Source organism: Triturus cristatus, chromosome 9, assembly GCF_964204655.1.
Source record: "Triturus cristatus chromosome 9, aTriCri1.1, whole genome shotgun sequence".
Taxonomy (NCBI): domain Eukaryota; kingdom Metazoa; phylum Chordata; class Amphibia; order Caudata; family Salamandridae; genus Triturus; species Triturus cristatus.
The window spans coordinates 683,718,283-683,738,866 of NC_140592.1; the positions used below are offsets into that span (position 1 = coordinate 683,718,283).

The window sequence follows — 20,584 nt, forward strand, 5'->3', positions numbered from 1 at the left end:
GTATGTACTCCTCTCACTGACTCTTGAGCTGTAAAATAAAGAATGACTTATGGCTCTCATCTAATCCATCCTATATTCAAGAGGTCCTATTAGCCATGTCCCATGGCACTATACACACCCCAACTACACATTTTCAAGCCTCCAAACTAAATATTCTCAATCATCTGATGTGCAAAGAGGGATGAAAAATGAGCATGGCAAAGTTTAGTGCCAACAAAACAAACAACCTCAGAAATAACTATACCACTCTATTGCCTAAACACCCAACAATTCCACAAAACCTTTAAAAGTAATGGCAATCTCCCTTCAGACCATTCCTTAAACCCTAACTGCGTCCCATGTAAGATCTGCATCACTTGTTGAAACTGCACCTTCACAAACAAGTTTATAAAAATCAGAGACAACATCCAAATCAATCTTTCCCCTCAGCGGATTACACTCAACAATTCCGTAACTCCAAAAGGCTGCTCTTAGTTCCTTCTCCCCAATGAACACATACAAATATATCATGTGAATCCCGCTATTACCCCACTGGATGTCTGCTCAGATTCCTTCATCACAGGCTACATGGCTGTTCTTACCCTAAGCCACTTGGGCCCTGATTACGTAGGTACTGGAGTATTTCGACCACTGGGCAAATCCCTATCTGCACAGGGGTTACAATTACAAATTGAGCATAGTTTACCACACTCTGTAATTAGCGGGTGCTTTAAAGTCTGCACTCTTCATTAAATTTCAGCAGGTCAAACTACTGGAATTTAGTGGGGTAGTGTATAGTATTTAGTGTGACATGCCAATTCGGATGAGGTAAGTACTAAATGATGTATGTTATTCGCCAGAAACTTGTAATAGGTGCAATCTATTGCATCTGATAAATGATGAAAACCGAGAAGTTGGATTTCATTGGGTGTGCTAAATATTACTTACTCTTCCAGGGCACTCATAATCAGGCCTTATTTTTAAATGATAACGTTCATATTAAACCTCTTCTAAAAAAGACACGGTTGGACCCGGACAATTGGACGAATTACAGGCCAAGATCCAGCTTAAAGTTCCCTTTCAAGAAATATGTAACACTGTGTAATCTCTAGCAGACCCCAAGCCTCTGAAAATTACTTCACCTGATCCTTCAGTGCCCCAGACACTGTTTCCCCTCTGCCATTGTACTTCTTCCACTGTCCAGCCCCCCGCCTAACCCCTACAACTCCTATCACCCCAAGTAATCACCCTCACCCAGTCTTCCACCCGAACCCGATTGTTGAATCGTACTCTCCCAAGCCCCCCTTTATTACCCTAGATACAGAACACCCTTGAATTGTACAGTGCACCGTTGCTTCATGCCTAGGTTTACATTATTCATACATCCATACTCTTCGTCACCATGCATCTGCTTTCTGTCTTCCAACTCTCTTGTCACTATCAGTGTGCTTCAAGGTACTTCCTGGTTCCTTTCCCTTTTTAAAGCCAAGTTGTGATCAGAAGATATCAAATTCCTTTTCTAAGATAAGCTAAGGACAATCAGCGTTAATTCCACCTTGATGACAATAACTTTGATAATTCTAAAACCTGCGGACTGCCTCCTCTCCATTAACCTATAGATGTAAAAACTTACTTTAATGGAACTACTGTTCCAAACTGACAGAACAGTTAATTAGCCTTGGACTAATCAAACTCACTTCCGGTCCTTTGCACAAAGCAGGTAACACTCTGGATCTTATCATGTTCACCACTAAGGACATTATATTCCAAAAGATGAAAGAAATCCTTTTGAGAGATCTCTTTTTTTTTTAACCATTTTAATCAATAAACTACAAAAGCTAAGTCTAAACTAAGCAATCTTAGCACTAAAAAGCAATAAAATAATTATTAATTAGGACCAGTTCCTCTAATTTTTTAACATTCAATTTGAAATTCTGCATACAAACACAACAGATGCTTTAAATACATTAAACACAGTCCTATACAAAGCCCTAGGTACCACAGCCCGATGTATAAAAAACATCAAACCTAAATATGCATCCTGCCCTTTGTTCTCTAGTAAACTTTGAGAGGAGAAACAGAAAATTAAAAAGCTAGAACACAATTAGAGAAAGAATCAAGAGATCAACAAGATAAACTCCTTTATTTAATTCATATCCTTTATTACATCTATTTGGTATGCAAAACAAAAAGAAGCTTCTGTTCTCAAAACATGTTTAGGACCTTCAAAGATGTGAATATGCCATTCAAAACCATGAACCAGCTGACAAATTCCCTTATTATCAAATACTGGACTCCCTAGTCAACTTTGTTCTCAAACAAGATAAAATAAATCAGAGCCGGCCCACTCTCATCAGTGCAGGCGAGATCCCTGAGTCAGAGCTTAACCTCCATCCAACCCAATCGTCTCTGCTCTCCAATGATGAGAGTCTCTCTCTCCAATAAATGCCAGTAAACCTTCAGGGTCCCCTGATGCTCTTTGCCCTGCCTCAGTCGTGAAAAGATTTAAAACCACCCTCACCCCAACCATTCTAACCATCACTAGCACCTCCCTTCCACAGGGTCTAATACCTACTGTTAGCAAGAAAGTCAGTACTCATCCTTTGTTTAAAAACCCAACCCTAAACTAAAATAGCCTGTCTAACTACAGACCAATATCTCTCCTCCCTTATCAATCCAAATTATTGGGGAAAGTTATAACAAAACTACTACAAAGATTTATTGAAGACAGCAATATACTAGCCCCTACCCAAGCTGCTGCTCTACAGAACTGGTCCTCACTTTAGCTATGGATGACCTCAGGATGATCGCTTACTTTGACATTTCTGAAGTAGCTAACCTTTTCACGCTGATCAGTGTCCAACCAACACATTAAATTGAACTCAAATGAGAACAAACCTTCAGATCTTCCAAAACTTCTACATAGACAAACTACGGGTCAAATTCATCTCTCACCCTTTAACTTCCATGTTATGACGTAAACAGCCTTTTGAGCAACTAGAAATAAGTGAAGATCTAGGAGCCAACTAAAACACAAATGTGCAACGTCAACCTCTCAGTACCTTTTACTTTGACAACAAGCACTCCATCTGGAGACAGGAAAGAAAATATAAGAACAGTTGCTCCACGTCAGACACAGATTAGATGTCAAACATCAGCAAAGTACAACACGAACACCATCAATGAAATTGTCAGTAGAAAAAGAACACTCTTTAAAACGATCAAGCACCCCATCAACCGCTGCCTGGCCCTCCTCTACCACACTCCATAGACAGTTGCAATGCCATCAAACACTTCTTCAATGAGAAAATACAGACGTTTCTACAGCAGATCACCAAGCATTCTTTACCTCTGACATCCACTCCTCCGCGCTGCATTTCAAAATGGTCATCCTCAAATATCTCAAATACGCCACCTACAAAGATGACATCTTACCATCATCGTTCATCAAATCCCACTCTGGAGAAGCTCTCTCACCTTTACTCACAAACATCAACGCCCCCTCACTCACTTAGGAGCTCTTTGGCTAACGCACTCAAGATAGGTTAGACCCTCCCTTTCCTGATGAATTCCACAGTAGACGTTTGAGAGCCTTGCCAACCATCGGCCTATTATTCATCTACCCTTCATCCACAAAATCACTAAACAAGCATTAGCAAAGACAGTAGGTCTTGCCTTTGGGAACTATTGCAATGCTGTGCAGAATGGCTAAAAAGGGTAGGAAAATAATTGCTGAAAGGCTTATAATGCAACCAGATGCATTAATTTGTAGGCGTGTGCACTGCGCATGTGCTTGCCTTCAAAAAGACTACAGAGCTTCTTTTTCTTTTTATGTAAAGAGACGAGTTGAATAAGTAAATTAAAGAAAAGTAGTACAAAAGTGTTTTTTAAAGTAGGTGGGGAACCAACATAGAGGGACTGGCTGGGGGAAGCAAAACAGAGGATCCGGTGGGAGTACAACACAGAGGGCAGGGAGAATACACAGTATGGGCAAGAAAGAGCAACCTGGAGAGGAGCGGGAAGGGAAGCACAATGCGGAGGGAGTAGCACATGGGTGAGAAAGGAACATGCGGACGCGCACAGAGGGGGTGCGGAGAAGTACACAGGGGAGAGACAGCAACACAGAGCATGGAAGGGGGAAAAGAAGCATACAAGAGAGACATCTCCCACCTGACGGGGCCAGCCTAATGTGGTTGTAGGCGGATTGCTGTGTACCTCTCCCCGCCTATAATGCTTTGTGGAATGTCAATCTGTTTTGCCGGCCCGCCTGGGATGTAGGCATCATGCTGTGTTTAAAAACTCTTGGCATCAATAAAGGTTGTGGGAACTTAAAAAAAAATAATAATACAATGGAGACATCTGGAAAACTCATGCGCTCTCATGGAGTGCTTAACTAAAAGGAAAAAGTAGTGCTTGAAAATTCAGCAGATGAAGGACACCAGTAATGAGGCACTGCTCCATATTAGGGACAAACACAGGAAGAAATAAAAGAAAAGCCACACAAGCGGAGGGAAAAAAAATAAATGGGAAGAAATGAGAGTAACAATAGAGCCACCAATGGTAAGCAATGGGCAGGTTCTAAGCCCACTGTAAGCTGGCAATAGGTATTTTCACAAACAAACAGGTTGAGCCGCCAAGCAGGCGAGACTTAAAAAACAGTTTATGCACCATTTCAAAACCATATCAACAACTATCTCTTACATTATTCTCAATCTGGACATGGAGACAGCTACCTTACAAATTAGAGACCTGACCATAGACAAAGACAATTCATGTCTCTCCTGATACTACTGGAACTCTCAGCTGCCTAGATACCAGTGATCACTCCACCCTCACCCACACCGATGTCTTGGATGAGATTTATGTCCTTCACAAATACTCCTCTGACCTACCCAACCAACATCAATTCATTTACACAGTCACCTCCAGATCCCAGAAAATCATGATCATCTGCAGAATTCCCCAGGGTTCCATCTTTTGATCTGTCATCTTCAGCCTCTACATGGAAACTTTGGGGCTCTGCACACAGATAACAAAATCAAAATTAACCAATATGCTAACAATGCCCAGCTGTATTTCCAAGTCTAACCTACTCCAGACATCCAATGTCTCAAACATTTTTTGCATTTCATCCAGACCTGGATATCCAGCATCTACCTGGGTTTAACTCAACCAAAACAGAATGTCTGCGTTTTATCACTAACAAGATAAAACGACCCCAAACCTGTCCGGATGTTATGAACCTGGATGGATTTGAACCCCAACTTTCACCCAAAGCCAGCTTCTTGACACTGATTGACCCTTGACACCGATCTCACTGTCAAGGATTACATCACCTAGAAAACCAAGATGGCTCTACTAAAGAAAGTTAAACCATTTCTCCAAGAAAGAAAGCCGCTTCAGAATTGCCATTCAAGCACTCACACAACTGTATCTGTATTGTGAAAATGCTCTCTTCCATGGTCTCCCAGATTCCACACTTGTCCACTTTAAGTGCATCTTATGAGCAGTGGCACGGCTCATCAAGAGCCTGAAGAAATATGACATCAACGCCACTCTGGTGGAACTCCTGTCGCTGCCCTTGCCAACTTGTACCTCGTTCAAAGCTAGAGAATCATCTACACAACTAACTGGCATCCCATCCTATTTGGCTGAAAATGTCACCAACAGCGGTGGCTCTTGGCACCGGCCACAACCAAGGCATCATCAAACTGGAGACTAAAAAGTGTAAAAAAAAGACTGCTCCATTCGTTTTGTATCAAGAATTAAGAAGCTTACAAAAGGTGGCTACAGTACAGACCATCCTTTTCTGGAACAGGTCATTCAGTCTATCTCCTTTCAATGAGTTTTGACTCATCGAGCCTTGACACCAATATGAATATGATAACCATGCAGGTATGTTTGGCACAAGTTAGTCTTATGCTCCAAATTAGAAAAGAGCTGAAGACACACCTTTTTAGAGAACACTTCATCATGAAGCAGTAAGGGTACACATTTGCTCGCTGAAACCATTCCTGTCACTCAAGGACTGTGTAAGTGCCTAGGATAGCATAGAGTGCCATTCAGCTAGGTTTGTGCTACATAAAAACCACATACACACATATAAATATGATTTCAGCAGGCAATTCATGAACCTATCTTTTCTAATAAAACACGATAGAAAGGCGGGAAGACTCATTAACCTGATACCTGCATGGTTATCATATTCATATTGGTGTCAAGGCTCGATGAGTCAAAACTCATTGAAAGGAGATAGACTGAATGACCTGTTCCAGAAAAGGATGGTCTGTACTGTAGCCACCTTTTGTAAGCTTCTTAATTCTTGATACAAAACGAAGACTAACTTGTGCCAAACACCAATACTGCACTAAGCAAATAGTGTCTTTCTGGTGTTTTGGGACTGATACGACCTGCCGGCCTGTGGACTACACCTTGACTGTAACACAGGTTTCCCTGAGCAACCACAAAGCACACACAAGGTATAGTAAAAATGCAATCCCAAAAAGCATGCAAGCAGATCTTAACACAAAAATCTATTCAGTATTTATGGATTTGATACTGGTGTTTTGAAAGGAAAATCTAACTTTTATATTGCAATCGACTTTCGATCAGTATTTAACAAGTGACTAATCTTACAGATAGCAGCGTTCGGTGCAGGTAAGCGCGGTGAAGCGGTGGCGGGGCAGGAGAGGGAAGTCGACAGATGACCGAATAGCGAAAAATAATTAAATAAATAAATCTTATTCTGTTGTCTTTCGACATCCCCACCGCCCGCCCCACCGCGATTACCTGCAGCGACTGCCGCTGCTTACTGATCCTTTAAATAATCCAAATTAAACAGACGATGTGGAGTGTGATGATATGTCAGTAGGCCTGCTGAGATATTATGTGATTATTCCAACAATGCAGAGCCATTTTAAATGAAATAGGTTTTCTTCCTCAGAAAACACTTGTCAAATTTCTCTGTCGATGTAGCAATGCTCACACACTGGTCAAAATGCAGACATGCGAATGCTCAGAGCAGGTGCACCTCTGACACCCTGAAGGCACACCTCATACCTTCCTATCATGGACTGATGCAGGCAGGATTGCCTGCGACAGTTCATGGCAGGAAGGTGCTACTGGTACGGAATTTTGCCAAGGCAAAATGTAGTACTTTTATCTCTATGCTCAGCTCGTTTCTCCTCTCTGTAGAACCCTCACAAATCAAAGCTTTTTAGCAAATCTACTACCTACTACTTAGTTTGACTTGAAACTCTGTAGAATTGTGGTAGAGAACACCTTTGATAAAATAAGTTTAATGAAACTTTAATAAAAAGAGTTGTAAAGGCACAAACATTCTTTGCTACTCATGAATCTTACTCAGGGTAATCAAAGCCACTTAGATGAGCCAGATGGCATTCATAAATGATCAGGGATGCTTAATCCAGACGAACTCTACTAAAACATATAGATTCGATATGTCTGCCTTGCTAGTGTCGAGATCGTATAATTTTTGGTCAATCACCAAAGGAGTTTTTTACAGAACAGGATAAACTTCTTGTTGATTGCATGATAATGAGCAAAAATACCAAGAAAAAATAACCAGGGGGCTAGTCATCATTTTGAAGGATACAGTTTCTAGCAAACCCATTGATATTGTTCCTGGTCCTATGTGTAAGGTTCTTCCAAAATACCGTTCCTTGGCATCACTGTAGTGCTGTAACTTTCTGATCGTACAAAGCCATCACAATTTTTGATTATTTTTTCTTACCAAGGGCATTGTTGGCACATTGCCTCATGCATGTTGTAACATAATCATCAACAGTAATCACCAAATATAAAATTTGACAGTCTTTGTGGACAATAATATTTAATTTGAAGATTCCCGCCAGTGCCAACTTCTTGTACAGTAAATACACTCTATTCCTAGTTTTTCACTTGGAAATGAGGCGTAACAGTATTTTAATGCGCCAAATTGTTTGCCTTTTTTTCATCACTTTCCTACCAACAAATTTCAGGAAGTTTGACCAAGCAAAATCTCTCAGGGGAAAACTGCGGTATTCCCAGCCCTGAAAAGAAACACAGGCGTTTGCACTGGGCTCGGAATTTAGCTTTTTACTTGGAATCGGGGCTTAAGACAAACCTTCATTTGGGAAGGCAAAATCCACCCGTAGGGATTTGGAAACAAAATGGAAGTAGGCTTATATTCCCATCGATAAGGCGTTGTTTTCTAAACATCTACAAGGGGTCAAGAATACATTGGCTAAGATGATTGGGTCATGCAATTGACATTTTAACTGTGACTAGTGTTTTCTCATTCATACATTAGGAAATAAGCTTCCTCTCAGACAAACTTTCAGATAACCTTATGTTACAGGTACTTTACAACGACACCTAGATAGCATATTACTTAAGGTGTAGTGTATAACATGGCCCAGCACCTTCCCATTCGATGACTTCACTGACATCTTGTTTACATTTGAGTATGTCCTGGCATGCTGCCTGTACTCACATCATTTTCTGAAGTGCCGCAAAGACTGCACGATTTACACTCGATGCACTGCCAGCGGTAGGTTCGTACAGCCGCTGTCATATTTACTGTAAACTGTAAACAGGATGGGTGACCTACAATGGAAAACACAACAGCAGAAAGAACGCGTTAGCTAAGTTAATCAACACTGCAGCATCTCAACGTGTCAGTTGAAAGCAATCGTAAACTTCACTTTGGAGGAAGCCAAAAATCTCTATCTGTTCTAAGAATGCCTTAGAAGCTACATCTCCACTTATGGCCACATGTACCACGAAAATCGGTTTGAGACCTCCTAACTGCTAATCTTTGCGAATCGAAATTAGGAAGTCGCAAACAGCGATGTACTTATGTTCTCAGACACATTTAGCCATTCCCAGTGGGTCACAAATGGACCTACCTCATAAATATTCATGCTAGAGGCCGCGATTTGTGACCCATTGGGATCTGCTATAAACAAATGAATGATGGCCTGCTGGGGACAGCAGACCACCTTGTCTGTGTTTGCTTTTAAACTAAATAAAGGCTCAAAAAAACAAAATGCAGTCCATTGTTCTTAAAGGAAAATGGGATACATTTAAAAAAATAAAAATAATTTGTTTTTTCATTTTTTAAGTGTAGGCACTGGTCCGTGTGACCACTGCCACCTCTGAAAAAAACGTTTTCGTAACCAGTCCTCTGGGGACCACTTCCCATATGCGACTGGGATACCAACTACTTGAAGTTATCGATAAACTGCAAATGTTTTACGACCGCATTCCGGTCGTAAAACATTCATACATCCACTGCGACTTGCTTTCAGGAAGGTACGCCCTTAATACGCCCCTTCCTAATACCGACTCGCAAACCCTGTTTTGCGATTCGGTAATACGTTACGGACTCACAAAATCTGGTTAGTCCATCTCAAAAGGCTATTAAGGGGTTGCAAACGGTCCGATTCTCTGTTTGCGACCGCTAAAACCTTTTGTACATGTGTCCCAAAGTAATGCAGAATGAAAACAGTGCAAAACAAAACAAGCTTTTGCAGAGTCAGTAGGTCTTGCCTTTGGACCTACTGGTTTTGGCAATGCAGTTTGCACGTGCTGTGCAGCATCGACAAAAAGTAAAAGAAAGACTGAAAAAGTGCAATGACGCAATCACTGTCAGTCATGTCATCCTGCAAGTGTGCGCATGCATCACCACATATTTGCTCTCCTACAGAATGGCACAGGTGACATGTTTCTTTTTTTAGTTAATGATCCAAACCGCAAATCTGTAAATAAAAGCACAAAATAAAAATAAACAAGCATTGGCATAGCCAATAGGTCTCACCTTTGGGACCTTATAAGTGTTTAGCCATGCAACAGTTGCATAACTAAATACTTATAAGGTCCCAAAAGCGAGACCTATTGGCTATGCCCAGCGGCCGTGCAGCCGCGAAAGTGAAAGTAATCCCGGTCAAGCGCGGCACACGCGCCCGCGCCCATGCACTGTAGCTTTAGGCTGGCCTGGTAGCACTTTTTGGAGCCCTCTCAATAAGTCTCGCCAGACCAGCGCATGCGCTGGGTCCGGCGAGACCTAAAAAGGGCATTAAGTGTTGGACAACAGAACAGTGGGTGGACAGAGCAGATGGGAAGAGGACCGGTAAAGCAGCACACAAGGGGGAGAATAAAACAGTGGCAAGGAGAAGAAAGAGATGAAGAGAACAAAAGAAAAATTTGGATTTTGGCATGGAAGAACCACACGAGAAGAGAGAGAAAGAAAAAGCAGTACACGAGGGCGAAATCAACACGGGTGGAGGAAAGCGCAACCTGGAGAATGAGAGTTGGTGGAGAGAATCACATGAGAGAAATCAGCTCACAAGGGAGGGAGAAACACTGAACATGTGGTGGGTATTTGGCAGGAGCAAAACCCACAAGGAACAGAGCTGGAAAACAGGTGCAGTATCATTAAGTGCTTGTCCAAAAAGGAAAAAGTTGTTCTTGAAAACTGAGCAGTGGAAGTATACAAGTCAATCAAAAGATTAGTACAGAGGCTATAATCCATAGAATGAACAAACAGAAGATGCGGAATCTATGGAATAAGACATAAGCAAAGGAGAGTGACAATAAAGCAACCAATGGAAAGCATTGGGCAATGTGTATGTCCACTATCATTTAAAAAATAGGTCTTTCGCATCCAGACAACTTGCTGGTAGGCAAGACGTTGATAAAGTATTTCATAGATTTATATTTTTGCATATCTTTAATAATGTTTAATATTCCTTTTCACACATGATTTAACATCTACAGACTGATATAGTGTAATTGTCTTTCAAATGAAGCGTGTTAATAATGTGTTTAAGTTTTGTCACATTTCTGTGTAAAACACCATCATGATCTTAGACAAGATGGATGCCATCTCTGTCACTGCTTCGCCCCTGCGCACATTCTCTCCCCATAGTCTGCACAGCACACAGTCAAACTGAGCTCACATTAGTTTATTTTTTATTAATGTATCGTTTTACTCATAAAGGGCTTTGGGGGTCAGCCGACCGCTGGGAAGTATGCCCCTCCCACGGGTGGATTGGGTAAATGGAACAGCCCAGGCGGCATATGGGCTTTATTTGGGCTGTTACCTGATGAGCTTGTAGCCCAACATATAACTGCCCATTTTAGCTGTCACCATTTTGGAAAGGTGACACAGTGGCCAGACCAAGATCAGTGTTTTTGTAGCATAAATTGACCTTTGAGTACGTTTAGCGGATAGGGAGAAGAATAATTGTGGTCATGGAAGATGCACGAGTGAAAGAGGCCATGAGCCTGCTCTCAGCGACAGGTCGCATTGACCTCCTTACACTGAGCTCGCGGGACATGGCGCGCCTGGCACTTCTCGCAGCTAGCGATGTGGCGGCAGCAATCTTGGAGTGTTCACTGCAGCGCAGCGAGAGGCCAGAGGACTTGAAGTCCAAGGTAGGCAGTAAGGGCCACTCACGAGACAGAAGAGCGGCCCCTGGATTGGTCTGAGGTACCCTTGGGGGCGGGCTACAGCGCGGCGGCCCATGCTAGAATTTATGGCTGGCAGGGGACGGGGCACGTGGGAGGCAGGCAGCTCAGGCCGCGAAGCAGCAGGATCACCTTGAGGAGGCCGCATGGGCAGCGGCCTCCGATATAAAAAGGCAAACGGGCGAGATGTACGTCAGGGGGAGGGGATGCATCATGGGAGCAAAGTGGGCAAGTCTGTGGGCTCCGACACAGACCAGAGGACGCGTTGGGAGGGCTGGGGTTTTCATTGGCAGCACAAATGGCCAGCTGTGGAGGCCTGAAAACAACGAACCAGTGGGTAAAAAAGGGCGACAAGGAGTGCAGCATGGCCCAGAGGACACAATGGACAACTAGTGGGGGCAGAGTGGCACGGAGGGCTCCCACAGCACATATACAGTGGCGGGGGTGGGAGGACAAGGGAGAGTGCGAAAGCTGGCAGGGGGATAAGGAGTCAGCAGGCGAAGGCAATTTCATTCAGCACTGGCCCAAAGTGTCGTTGTCGTGGGGGGGGGGGGGGGGGGGGGGGGTTAGAGAGGGCCTCCGCCCAGCTGCAGTCATGTTGGTCGTAGGGGATTGGGTGAGGACAGGAAGACACAGCGAGTTTCCCCGCCAGGAGAGGTGGGGGTGTACAGGTCAGGATACAGGAGAAGAAAGGGGCCATGTGTGAGAAGATAGGTCAACATTGGTGGCAGTGATGTGGGAATGGGGCAATGAGGAAGAGTAGGATTGCGAGGGGGGGTCGGGGGGGATGAGGATGGGCAATTTGGGGGCTGGAAGTTAAGACACCACAATAGACATAAATGTGGAGGGATAAGGAGAGGGGCACGATCCTGGCAAGGTGGGGGAGACACTCGGCAGGGGCGAATCAGGGCAGGGCAGGGGCAAGCGACACACTGGGGCAGCAGGAGCAGAGGGAAATGGAGGAGGTCTTAGGGCAGTTGGAAGCACAGCTGTGGGTTCCTGAATTGGACGACAATCAGGTAGGCAGGAGTATTAACCTCGGCAAGACGGATCTCCCCTTTATATTGCATCTCTTCTTTTCAGCAGTCAAGCAAACTCTGGAGAGCTTTATGAGTCTCATGGACCCTACGGGGAAGAGAAGGCAGGGTGTAGGGCGGCCGGCTTCCACAATGCCTCGCGAAGGCCTGGTGTGGCAGTGCATCAAACTGGACTGGTCGCGTCCGCTCCTGGGGTGGATGCGAGAGGCGAGGAATGACAACAAGCAGGGTTAAGGCCAGGAGGGCATACCACGGCCCCATGGAGTACTTCAGCAGGTGCAGCGGCACTGGCAAAAAATGCGGAATGTGGTGCAGATACACAGGTCGTAGACTCCACAGGGCAGAGGGATTTCGTGGAGGTTCAACCACTGTTAGATTACAATGAGTTGGGCCTGTCAGAAGGTGAAGTGATGGATGATGATGCCCCTGTAAAAGAGGGACACAGGTGGTGCCCAATTGGTTCGTGCAGGGTGGTACAGATAACAGGATGGTCCCTAGTGTTTTACAGGAGTGTCACGATAATCAGGAAGCATGTGCGAAAGCAGCAGATGGTGGTCTCCCCTCGCTACTGGTCAGGCGGCTGGATCCCGTGTGGAGGCCGACCTTGACTCTAGGTAAGGGCACTAAGTGTTTCAGGGTAAAGGGAAGCGGGGACAAAGTCTCCATTGGGCTGGATGCAGGGGGAGACTGGGGCAAGGAAGACATCCAGTTATGGAAAGGTTTGTATGTCAAAGATGCCGGGGTGGGTACAGAGGCACAACCTTCCGAGGAAAAAGTCAAGGTCGCACAGGTGGTGTCAGAAGGGGCAAGGTGACAGGTCAAAAGAAGGGACGACTGGACAAGGGGCTAAGGGGGAGCAGGTCACGCTGCAGGATAAAGGAGGGGGGAATACAGGAGAATGTGGGATCACCAGACGCAGGTAACAAAGAGAGTAAAGAGCTTAAAACTAAAGAAGTTACCATATATGGGGGTGACAAAAGCCCTGGGTGCCAACTTGATGTTGGCAACCAAAGAAAAGAAATGGAAAGGGGAGTATGTGGAGCTTTTGAAACTGCTCCATAGGGAACTTAGAGTGAAAGAAGGTTAAAAGGAGGAGGAATATCAGTTGTCTAAATGGACTAAGATGCCGACAACAATTTAGAACTTTATGGCGATATTCTTAATTTTTGCAAGTGTACATTGCGAAAAATACCCCAGAGGTGCGTGTCACTTTTCAAATATATAGATGTGATCAGGTGAGCTAAGATTACATACGGAGGTTATGCCTGGGTGCATTACGACGAGAAGTTCCATGCACGCCTAGCATGGGACCCTGAGGCAATGTGGGGGGAGCTCGATACCAATCTCTTATCAGTAGACAATGGGTTCAGTTGGCGTGTCTTTGGTATACCAGCCCTTTCAGCCCTGCCCCACCCGAGGAGGGGTGGAGATGTTGGCCAAGGCGCAGGGTGGGGAACTTGGGACCTGCTGGGATTTTAAGAAATGCCAATGTACAAGAGAGTACTGCCAATTCCGCCACGAGTGCTCCAACTGTGTAGGTAGACGCTCTTGTGCATTGCTGCAGGGCAGAGGTAGTGGACAGGGGCAGCAGACAGGGCACTGGACACAACATCCAGGGATCTACAGTGGGCAGCAGGGAAATCAGACGGCAGGAAACAGGGGAGGGCGCGGTACGCATGGAAATATGGGCAAGAGCTCATACGCCAATTTATGTGGAGCACCTCAATTTCTAGTTGGCACAATATCACAACAGGGAAGATGCTAAATTGTTGAGTGATGGCTTTTGGGAGGGTTTCAGGTTGGGGTATGAAGGTCCATCTCTGGTGCTCTGTTTGAGCGTTTCAGCTCTTTTCTACAGTGAGTGTTCACATGGCACACTGGAAAAGGGACAGTGACGTATTACCTAGATTACTTTTTCTTTGTGGGTCAACCCGGTCTGCAGACTGCCAACAGTTGGCAGGTTTTCCAGAGCTCTTGAGTGACCTCGGGATGTCACTGGCTCCACAAAAGACAATGGGGCAAAGAACTGTGCTCTCCTTTCTAGGTATCGAATTGGACAAGAAAATACATATGCAACTGTTGCTAGACCCTATGTTAGCGAAGCCCAAGGTGACTGTCAGGGAGGTACAAGTCCTGATGGCAAACTTGAATTTTGCTTGTAGAGTAGTGAGGGCAGGAAGGACTTTGTGTTGGTGGCTGAGCAGATCCCTAGCCTGGCTGCGTCTGTCTTATTTCCACAGGGGTGAAGGAGGACTTGCGTATGTGGCACAGGTTTTTAGAGGAATTCAATGGCATCCCAAAAGTGGCACAGAAACATTGCAAATGGGATGTACAGATATATTCCGATGCAGTAGGGGGCTTTGGATATGGCAGGGCAAGTGGTGCGCAGAGGAGTGGCCTGCGGGTTGGAAACTTGGGGGCAGGATCAGAGCTTTTCTTGAATTCTTTCTCCTCGTAGTAGCAGTTATGCTGTGGGTTTAGGATTTTGCGCACAATGTTGTGCTTTTCAGAACTGACAACATGACAGTAGTGCATATTGTTAACAGGCAGTCTTCAAGGGATGTGCAGGTGCTCAAACTCTGAGAGTGTTCATGTTGGTTTGTTTGAGACATTACATTTTGTTCAAAGCCCAACATGTGCCAGGGCTGGTCAATTACATTGCAGATGCTCTGTCTCGTTCACAGTGGAAGAGGTTCCATGGGCTGGCTACAGAGGCAGACAAGGTCAAGGCACCAATGCCAGAGGACATGTGGACCATAGGCGAGAAAGGATGCTTCAGTTGGCAATAGGGACTTTGGTGGAGTCTACCAGGTAGTCATTCAGGCAGGCTTGTCAGGAGTTCCTATTTGGTGGTGCCCGGCGGAGGTCTGAGGTTTGGAGCAGGGAAAAGGGTGTTGTTCAGTTAATTCTAGCATTGATAGACAGGGTTTATCGAGAGTCACGATAACAGTGAAGTTGGCAGGAATTGCACTTATGGGCCAGCTCCTCTGGGGTTATGCACCACTGGCCGGGGAGCTGGGACGCAAGATGTTCGAAGGTTGTGCGAGGGAAAGGGGCCGTAGACCGCGAGTGAAACGGCCTTTGTCAAGTCTACTTGTCAGTGAGGTGATATGGGTCCTTCCCTCAATATGCGAAGGGAGGGAGGAGAAGATTTTGTTTTCCTCTCTAATGTCATTGATGTTTTTTGGGGCTTTCCGGCTGTCCGAATTGCTAGGGAGGAAAGGGATCCCCGGGTAACACTGGGTGGACGTGGAGAGTTCGAGGGGCGGTTTAAAGCTGCACCTTCGTCACTCGAAAACAGATCATAGAGCAAAAGGGAGGACCGGGGTTTTACCAGCATTCCCAGTTACGGGGCTGTGCTTGGTGAGCTGGAGCACAAAGCTGCTAATGGGACGAGGGTGACTTCATTTCAGCTTTTGTGGGTCCTGCATGAGGTGTTGATGTCCATGGAGGAAACCCCAGGTGGTTATGGGACCCATTCATTCTGGATTGGTGTTGCCACAGAGCCAGAATGGTGGGGATGGGGTAGGGGTAGGATCATGCAGCTGGGGCAGAGGTCTCTGGACTGCTTTTGTTGGTATGGGCAGTTGCAGGAAGAAGGTTGTTGATGGTATGGGACATTTTGGTGTATCTCACATTTGGTTCTTTTCAGGTGCAGTTGCTGGTCCGGAGGCATTCGAGCTGTCTATTTGGATCATAGGACATTCCTTTATTATGTGGGGAGAGAAGCACGAATTCCAAAAAGGTCAAGGTGTTAACCTTGGGCTCAACGGATGCTGGTTTAAAGTTTCCTTGCATGGGAAAGGTGGTATGAAATTGTGAAAGTTATTGCAATGTTTCAATAAGCTGTTGATAAGGCACAGGTGTCCGGATGTGTTATTGATTCACCTGGGTGAAAATTTAATTTAATTTCAAATAACTTTATTTCGGCTCAAGCCATAAAAGTAAGCAAATAAATAAATACAGATCATACTTAAGCACAGTAAAGTTAACAGGATAATCAATACCCAACTATTTGTGTCCCTAACTGCAAAGTCGATAAGTCACTACAATAAAATTACTGAAACAAATTTCACACTATGTCATAAAATAAACCATTATAAAAATAATACACTAAGCAAAACCTTAACATCACTTAGCCGAAATAATAGCCCTCCTTTTGCCCACATCAACCCCAAGAAATTTGCAACTGTGCATACATACAAGTGAGATTGATCAGTATGTGGTATTCTTAAGGCAATCACATGGCTTGAGGTACACAGTGACCTACACATTGGTGCAATCCAGAAAGAGTGAAACCTGGTATATGCTGGACACACAAATAACACAGGTGGAATGGTTTCTCTTTGCCTTACACAAAATGGGCACTCCTCACTAGACAAACTTTTCCATTTCACTATAAACACTTTGACAGGGAGTGTACCCACTCTAAAATGATGGTACAGCTTCCTTCAAAAGGAACAGTAACCAAATCCCAATACTGCTCTAAAGCATATGAAGACTTAAAATTTTAAAAATCACTTGTCAGTGTTGCATTCACAACCACACGCTTTTCCTGGTGGAGAGAGTCGGCACAGTTGTATTTTTTCAACATATACTTTGGTGGAATCTTCTCAACCTCAGGAAGGAGATCTAGGTCACCAAAAACAATTGCCTTCAAGAGCTGCCTCACTGAGGACAGCCAAGGGACTTTGTTAGCTTTATCCAACTTAATTATCTCCTCTAAGGGCGCTGCATAGTGTCCCAATTTCGGGGTGGCCCAGATCCAACGCCAATAGAGGAGGAGTCGCAAATAGGATTTAAGAATAACCTTTTTCACGCTTGAATCCATAAATAGAGGATGCAAGGGGGTGCTAATTGGAAGCGAAACCAGTTCATCCGCCACGGTCACATAATTTCAATTAAGGGGACAAAGGCATAGAAAGGACGTGATTTGGCTAACATCAAATAATTTGGTGAAGCAGGAGCAGCAACACCACAGCACCAGATTCCATGGCTTTCTCACTACACTACATTTTATTGAGTGTACTGTGAGACTGGGGGTTATGTTTTATTATGTTGTTATGTTTTGCAGATTTGTACAATGCACTATCACCGGCGAGGGTATCCTTGTGCTAATCAGGAGTGAGCCCAGCCAAACCTAGGGCTTCTGAGACCAGTCAAAAAGCCAGGTCTTCAGCTACTTGCAGAATTCAAGATGTTATGAGGAGGCTCGTATGTGTAGCAGCAGGTTAATCCATGCTTTAGGAGCAATGTAGGAGAAGGCTTGACCACAGGATCTGTTTTTCTGTAAGTGTGGGATGGAGCACGTAGGAGTCCGGACGGGCGGTGGTGTCTGGAATGTTTGTGAAAGCAGATGGGATTCTTGAGTTGTTCTGGGTCCGTGTTATGTATTGCCTTGAACGTGGGGGTAAGGCGTCTGAATTGTGCTTGTTTGTGTATGGAGAGCCAATGGAGCCCCTTCAGGAATGGTATGATGTGAGCCCGGTCACACCACACACCATACTTTTTAGCCCCTGGGAAATGTTTGTGAGAACCCATGAAACAGAACAATGATATTAAACACTCCAGGAAATCTACAACTGAATGGCTAAAAAGAAAAGAATCAGAATTTTAGCCTAGCCAAATCAAAGTCTAGACCTCAATCTCTCTGAGATACTGTGGTGAGTCCTAAAGAAAGCTGTAACTAGCCAAGTATCTTTAAACCCCACTGAACCATAAGCAGTTTTGTAAGGAGCAGTCAGATCTTAACCCGGTGACCTGAGAGACTGATAAACTCTTAGTGGAAACATGTACTTCAAGCTATTGCTTGCAAAGAGGATCCCAAATGTTACTGAAGCAAAGAGTGCATCTAAATGTTCACCCAACACTTAATGTTGACTGAATTTGTTTGTTTTATAAATGACAAAATCAAATGCATGTGTATTGGCACAAGGTTACATGTATCTAATGTTGACACTTGATGACGGCTGGACGAAGATCAGAAATGATTTAGGGCCACATGCATCAACGAGAAACCTGGTCGCAAAGGGGCAGATTAGCAGAATCTGCCCCTTTGCGACCGGTATTTTTGCATTTGGGATGCATCATCCCCAATGCAAAAATCGCAATTTAAGGAATCTCTAAATAGGGATTCCTTAAATGCAATGCATTAAAGTAAAAAAATTAGCGATTTCGCTAATAGGGGGAGCAAATTACCATGAAGTTGAACTTCATGGTAATTTGCAAAAACTTTGAAAAATGCACTTTTGTGCATTTTTCAAAGTTTCATGTTGCGCACACACATGCCCTTAGAGCATGTGTGTGTGCAACATATGTGCACAGATCAATTTCAGGGGTGCAATAGGGTGTCATTTTGACACCCTTGCACCCTTGAAATTGCATGAGCAATTTGCGAGTACCTACTGGTACTCGCAATTTGCTCATGCAATCTCCAATTCATTCCTATGGGCCTGGAGGCCCATAGGAATGATTGGGACGGCATTCCTTAATTGCCACTCGAATGTGTAGGAATCGCTATTTTTATAGCGATTCGTACATGCATAGGTTTTTGCAATTCCTTAATTGCGATTCCTTAAAAATTGCAATTAAGGAATCGCAAAAGTCTTTGTTGATGCATGTGCCAGTTAATGTGTAAAAAATAGATTCTTAACCCCTTCGCCGCGGCAGGAATTCTGCCGCGGCGCTGGGGGGGTTTGGGGGCAGGTGCGGTGGCGCTGTGCTCATGACGGAACCACTCCGTCACGAGCCACGGGTGAGCTGTGCTCATGACGGAGTGGTTCCGTCACGTCTCCGCCCACTGCGCTAATCGCCCGCACAGGCGGGGAATTAGCGGCGCGTGGGCGGAGCGGCCGCCAACGGCCGCAGCATGACGGAACCACTCCGTCATGAGCACACGGCACCCGTGGCTCATGACGGAGTGGTTCCATCATGAGCAGGGAAGGGGTTAAGGGACTGCACATTCTTATTGACATGACTGGACATACTGTAGTTTTCATACGCCATTAACATATGTGCAATCAGATGGTATTCTCAGTCCAATTTCCAGTTGGCAGGTGACCACTGAACACTAAACCAGGCATCATATTTGACATAAAATGGTAGCCAGTCTGTAAACATCAGTGGGAGAGGGAACAAGTCTAATATACACTTTCCTCAGTCTGAGCAGCTTTAATTTATGCTGGATGGTTGAGTGAGAAGGTCCGCTACACAATAAGAGAACAGTGCTCCCAGTATGACGCAAATGGTACATTTACAAATGCAAGGCATGTAAACACCTAGCAGTAAATCACCTTGCAGAAGGCACTACATAGAAAACGTTACCTTCTCAACCACTCCTTAGTATTCTAAAAACTTGCGTTCGCATGGCAACATTCACATTTTGAAAAATATCATCTTTTGTCACACTTTTGGATTATTTATAGTTTGTATTAAGCAGACTGACAATTTTTTCAATGGCAAGGTGTGGTTGTGCAACGTTATAACAATCTGATTTCAAACTGTAAAGTGATTCAATATCAGCGATAGTATTTCAGTTTCTAGCATTTTATTAATTTACCTGAAATTGTGTTCAGAAAAATTAAACAGTAAAAACGGTCGTGGGTAAATTAAAGTACATGCCGCATTTATTATAAAAAAAAAAAAATGAAAACTGGCTTTGTACGAAACTGAAATTATATTGAAGTTTTAGTAACCTCTGTATTATATAAAAAATCATTTGGTTACTGTACTTCCTTTGGAAGACGTTGGCAGTTGGTCACAGAATCACGTACTGGTCAAAAAGCCTGTCTGAGGAGAGCTGGTGTCCTTGAAATTGGCTCTTGTCCATGCCTGCTCCAAGGCATCCCATCCCCGCCTTGACATTTTCTTCCTCTCCTCTTTTTTATGTGAATTTAATTGGTACTTTTGAAAAGTGCCGAATTGAGAGGCCTTTAAACTGAAGTCCTCCATTTATCTAAAGAGCAAGAAGAGCGCAGGTGTGAACATTCGAGGCTCCGACACTCAACCACACAATCACCAACGGACTCTGCGCGCGCGCGCACACACACACACACACACACACACACACACACACACACAGCAATGGCAAAGTCAAT

General features: G+C 44.4%; 1 protein-coding gene across 3 annotated transcripts in view; it reads right to left on the reverse strand.

Moving 5' to 3' along the window:
- Nucleotides 1-20,584, reverse strand: part of DPF1 (double PHD fingers 1) — a 504,909-nt gene that overhangs the window by 21,481 nt on the left and 462,844 nt on the right. For all 3 annotated transcript variants that reach the window (XM_085625765.1, XM_085625764.1, XM_085625763.1), the window contains exon 9: nucleotides 8,474-8,586. In XM_085625765.1, the coding sequence (XP_085481891.1) occupies nucleotides 8,474-8,586 (113 nt within the window). The remainder of the gene's footprint in view (nucleotides 1-8,473; nucleotides 8,587-20,584) is intronic.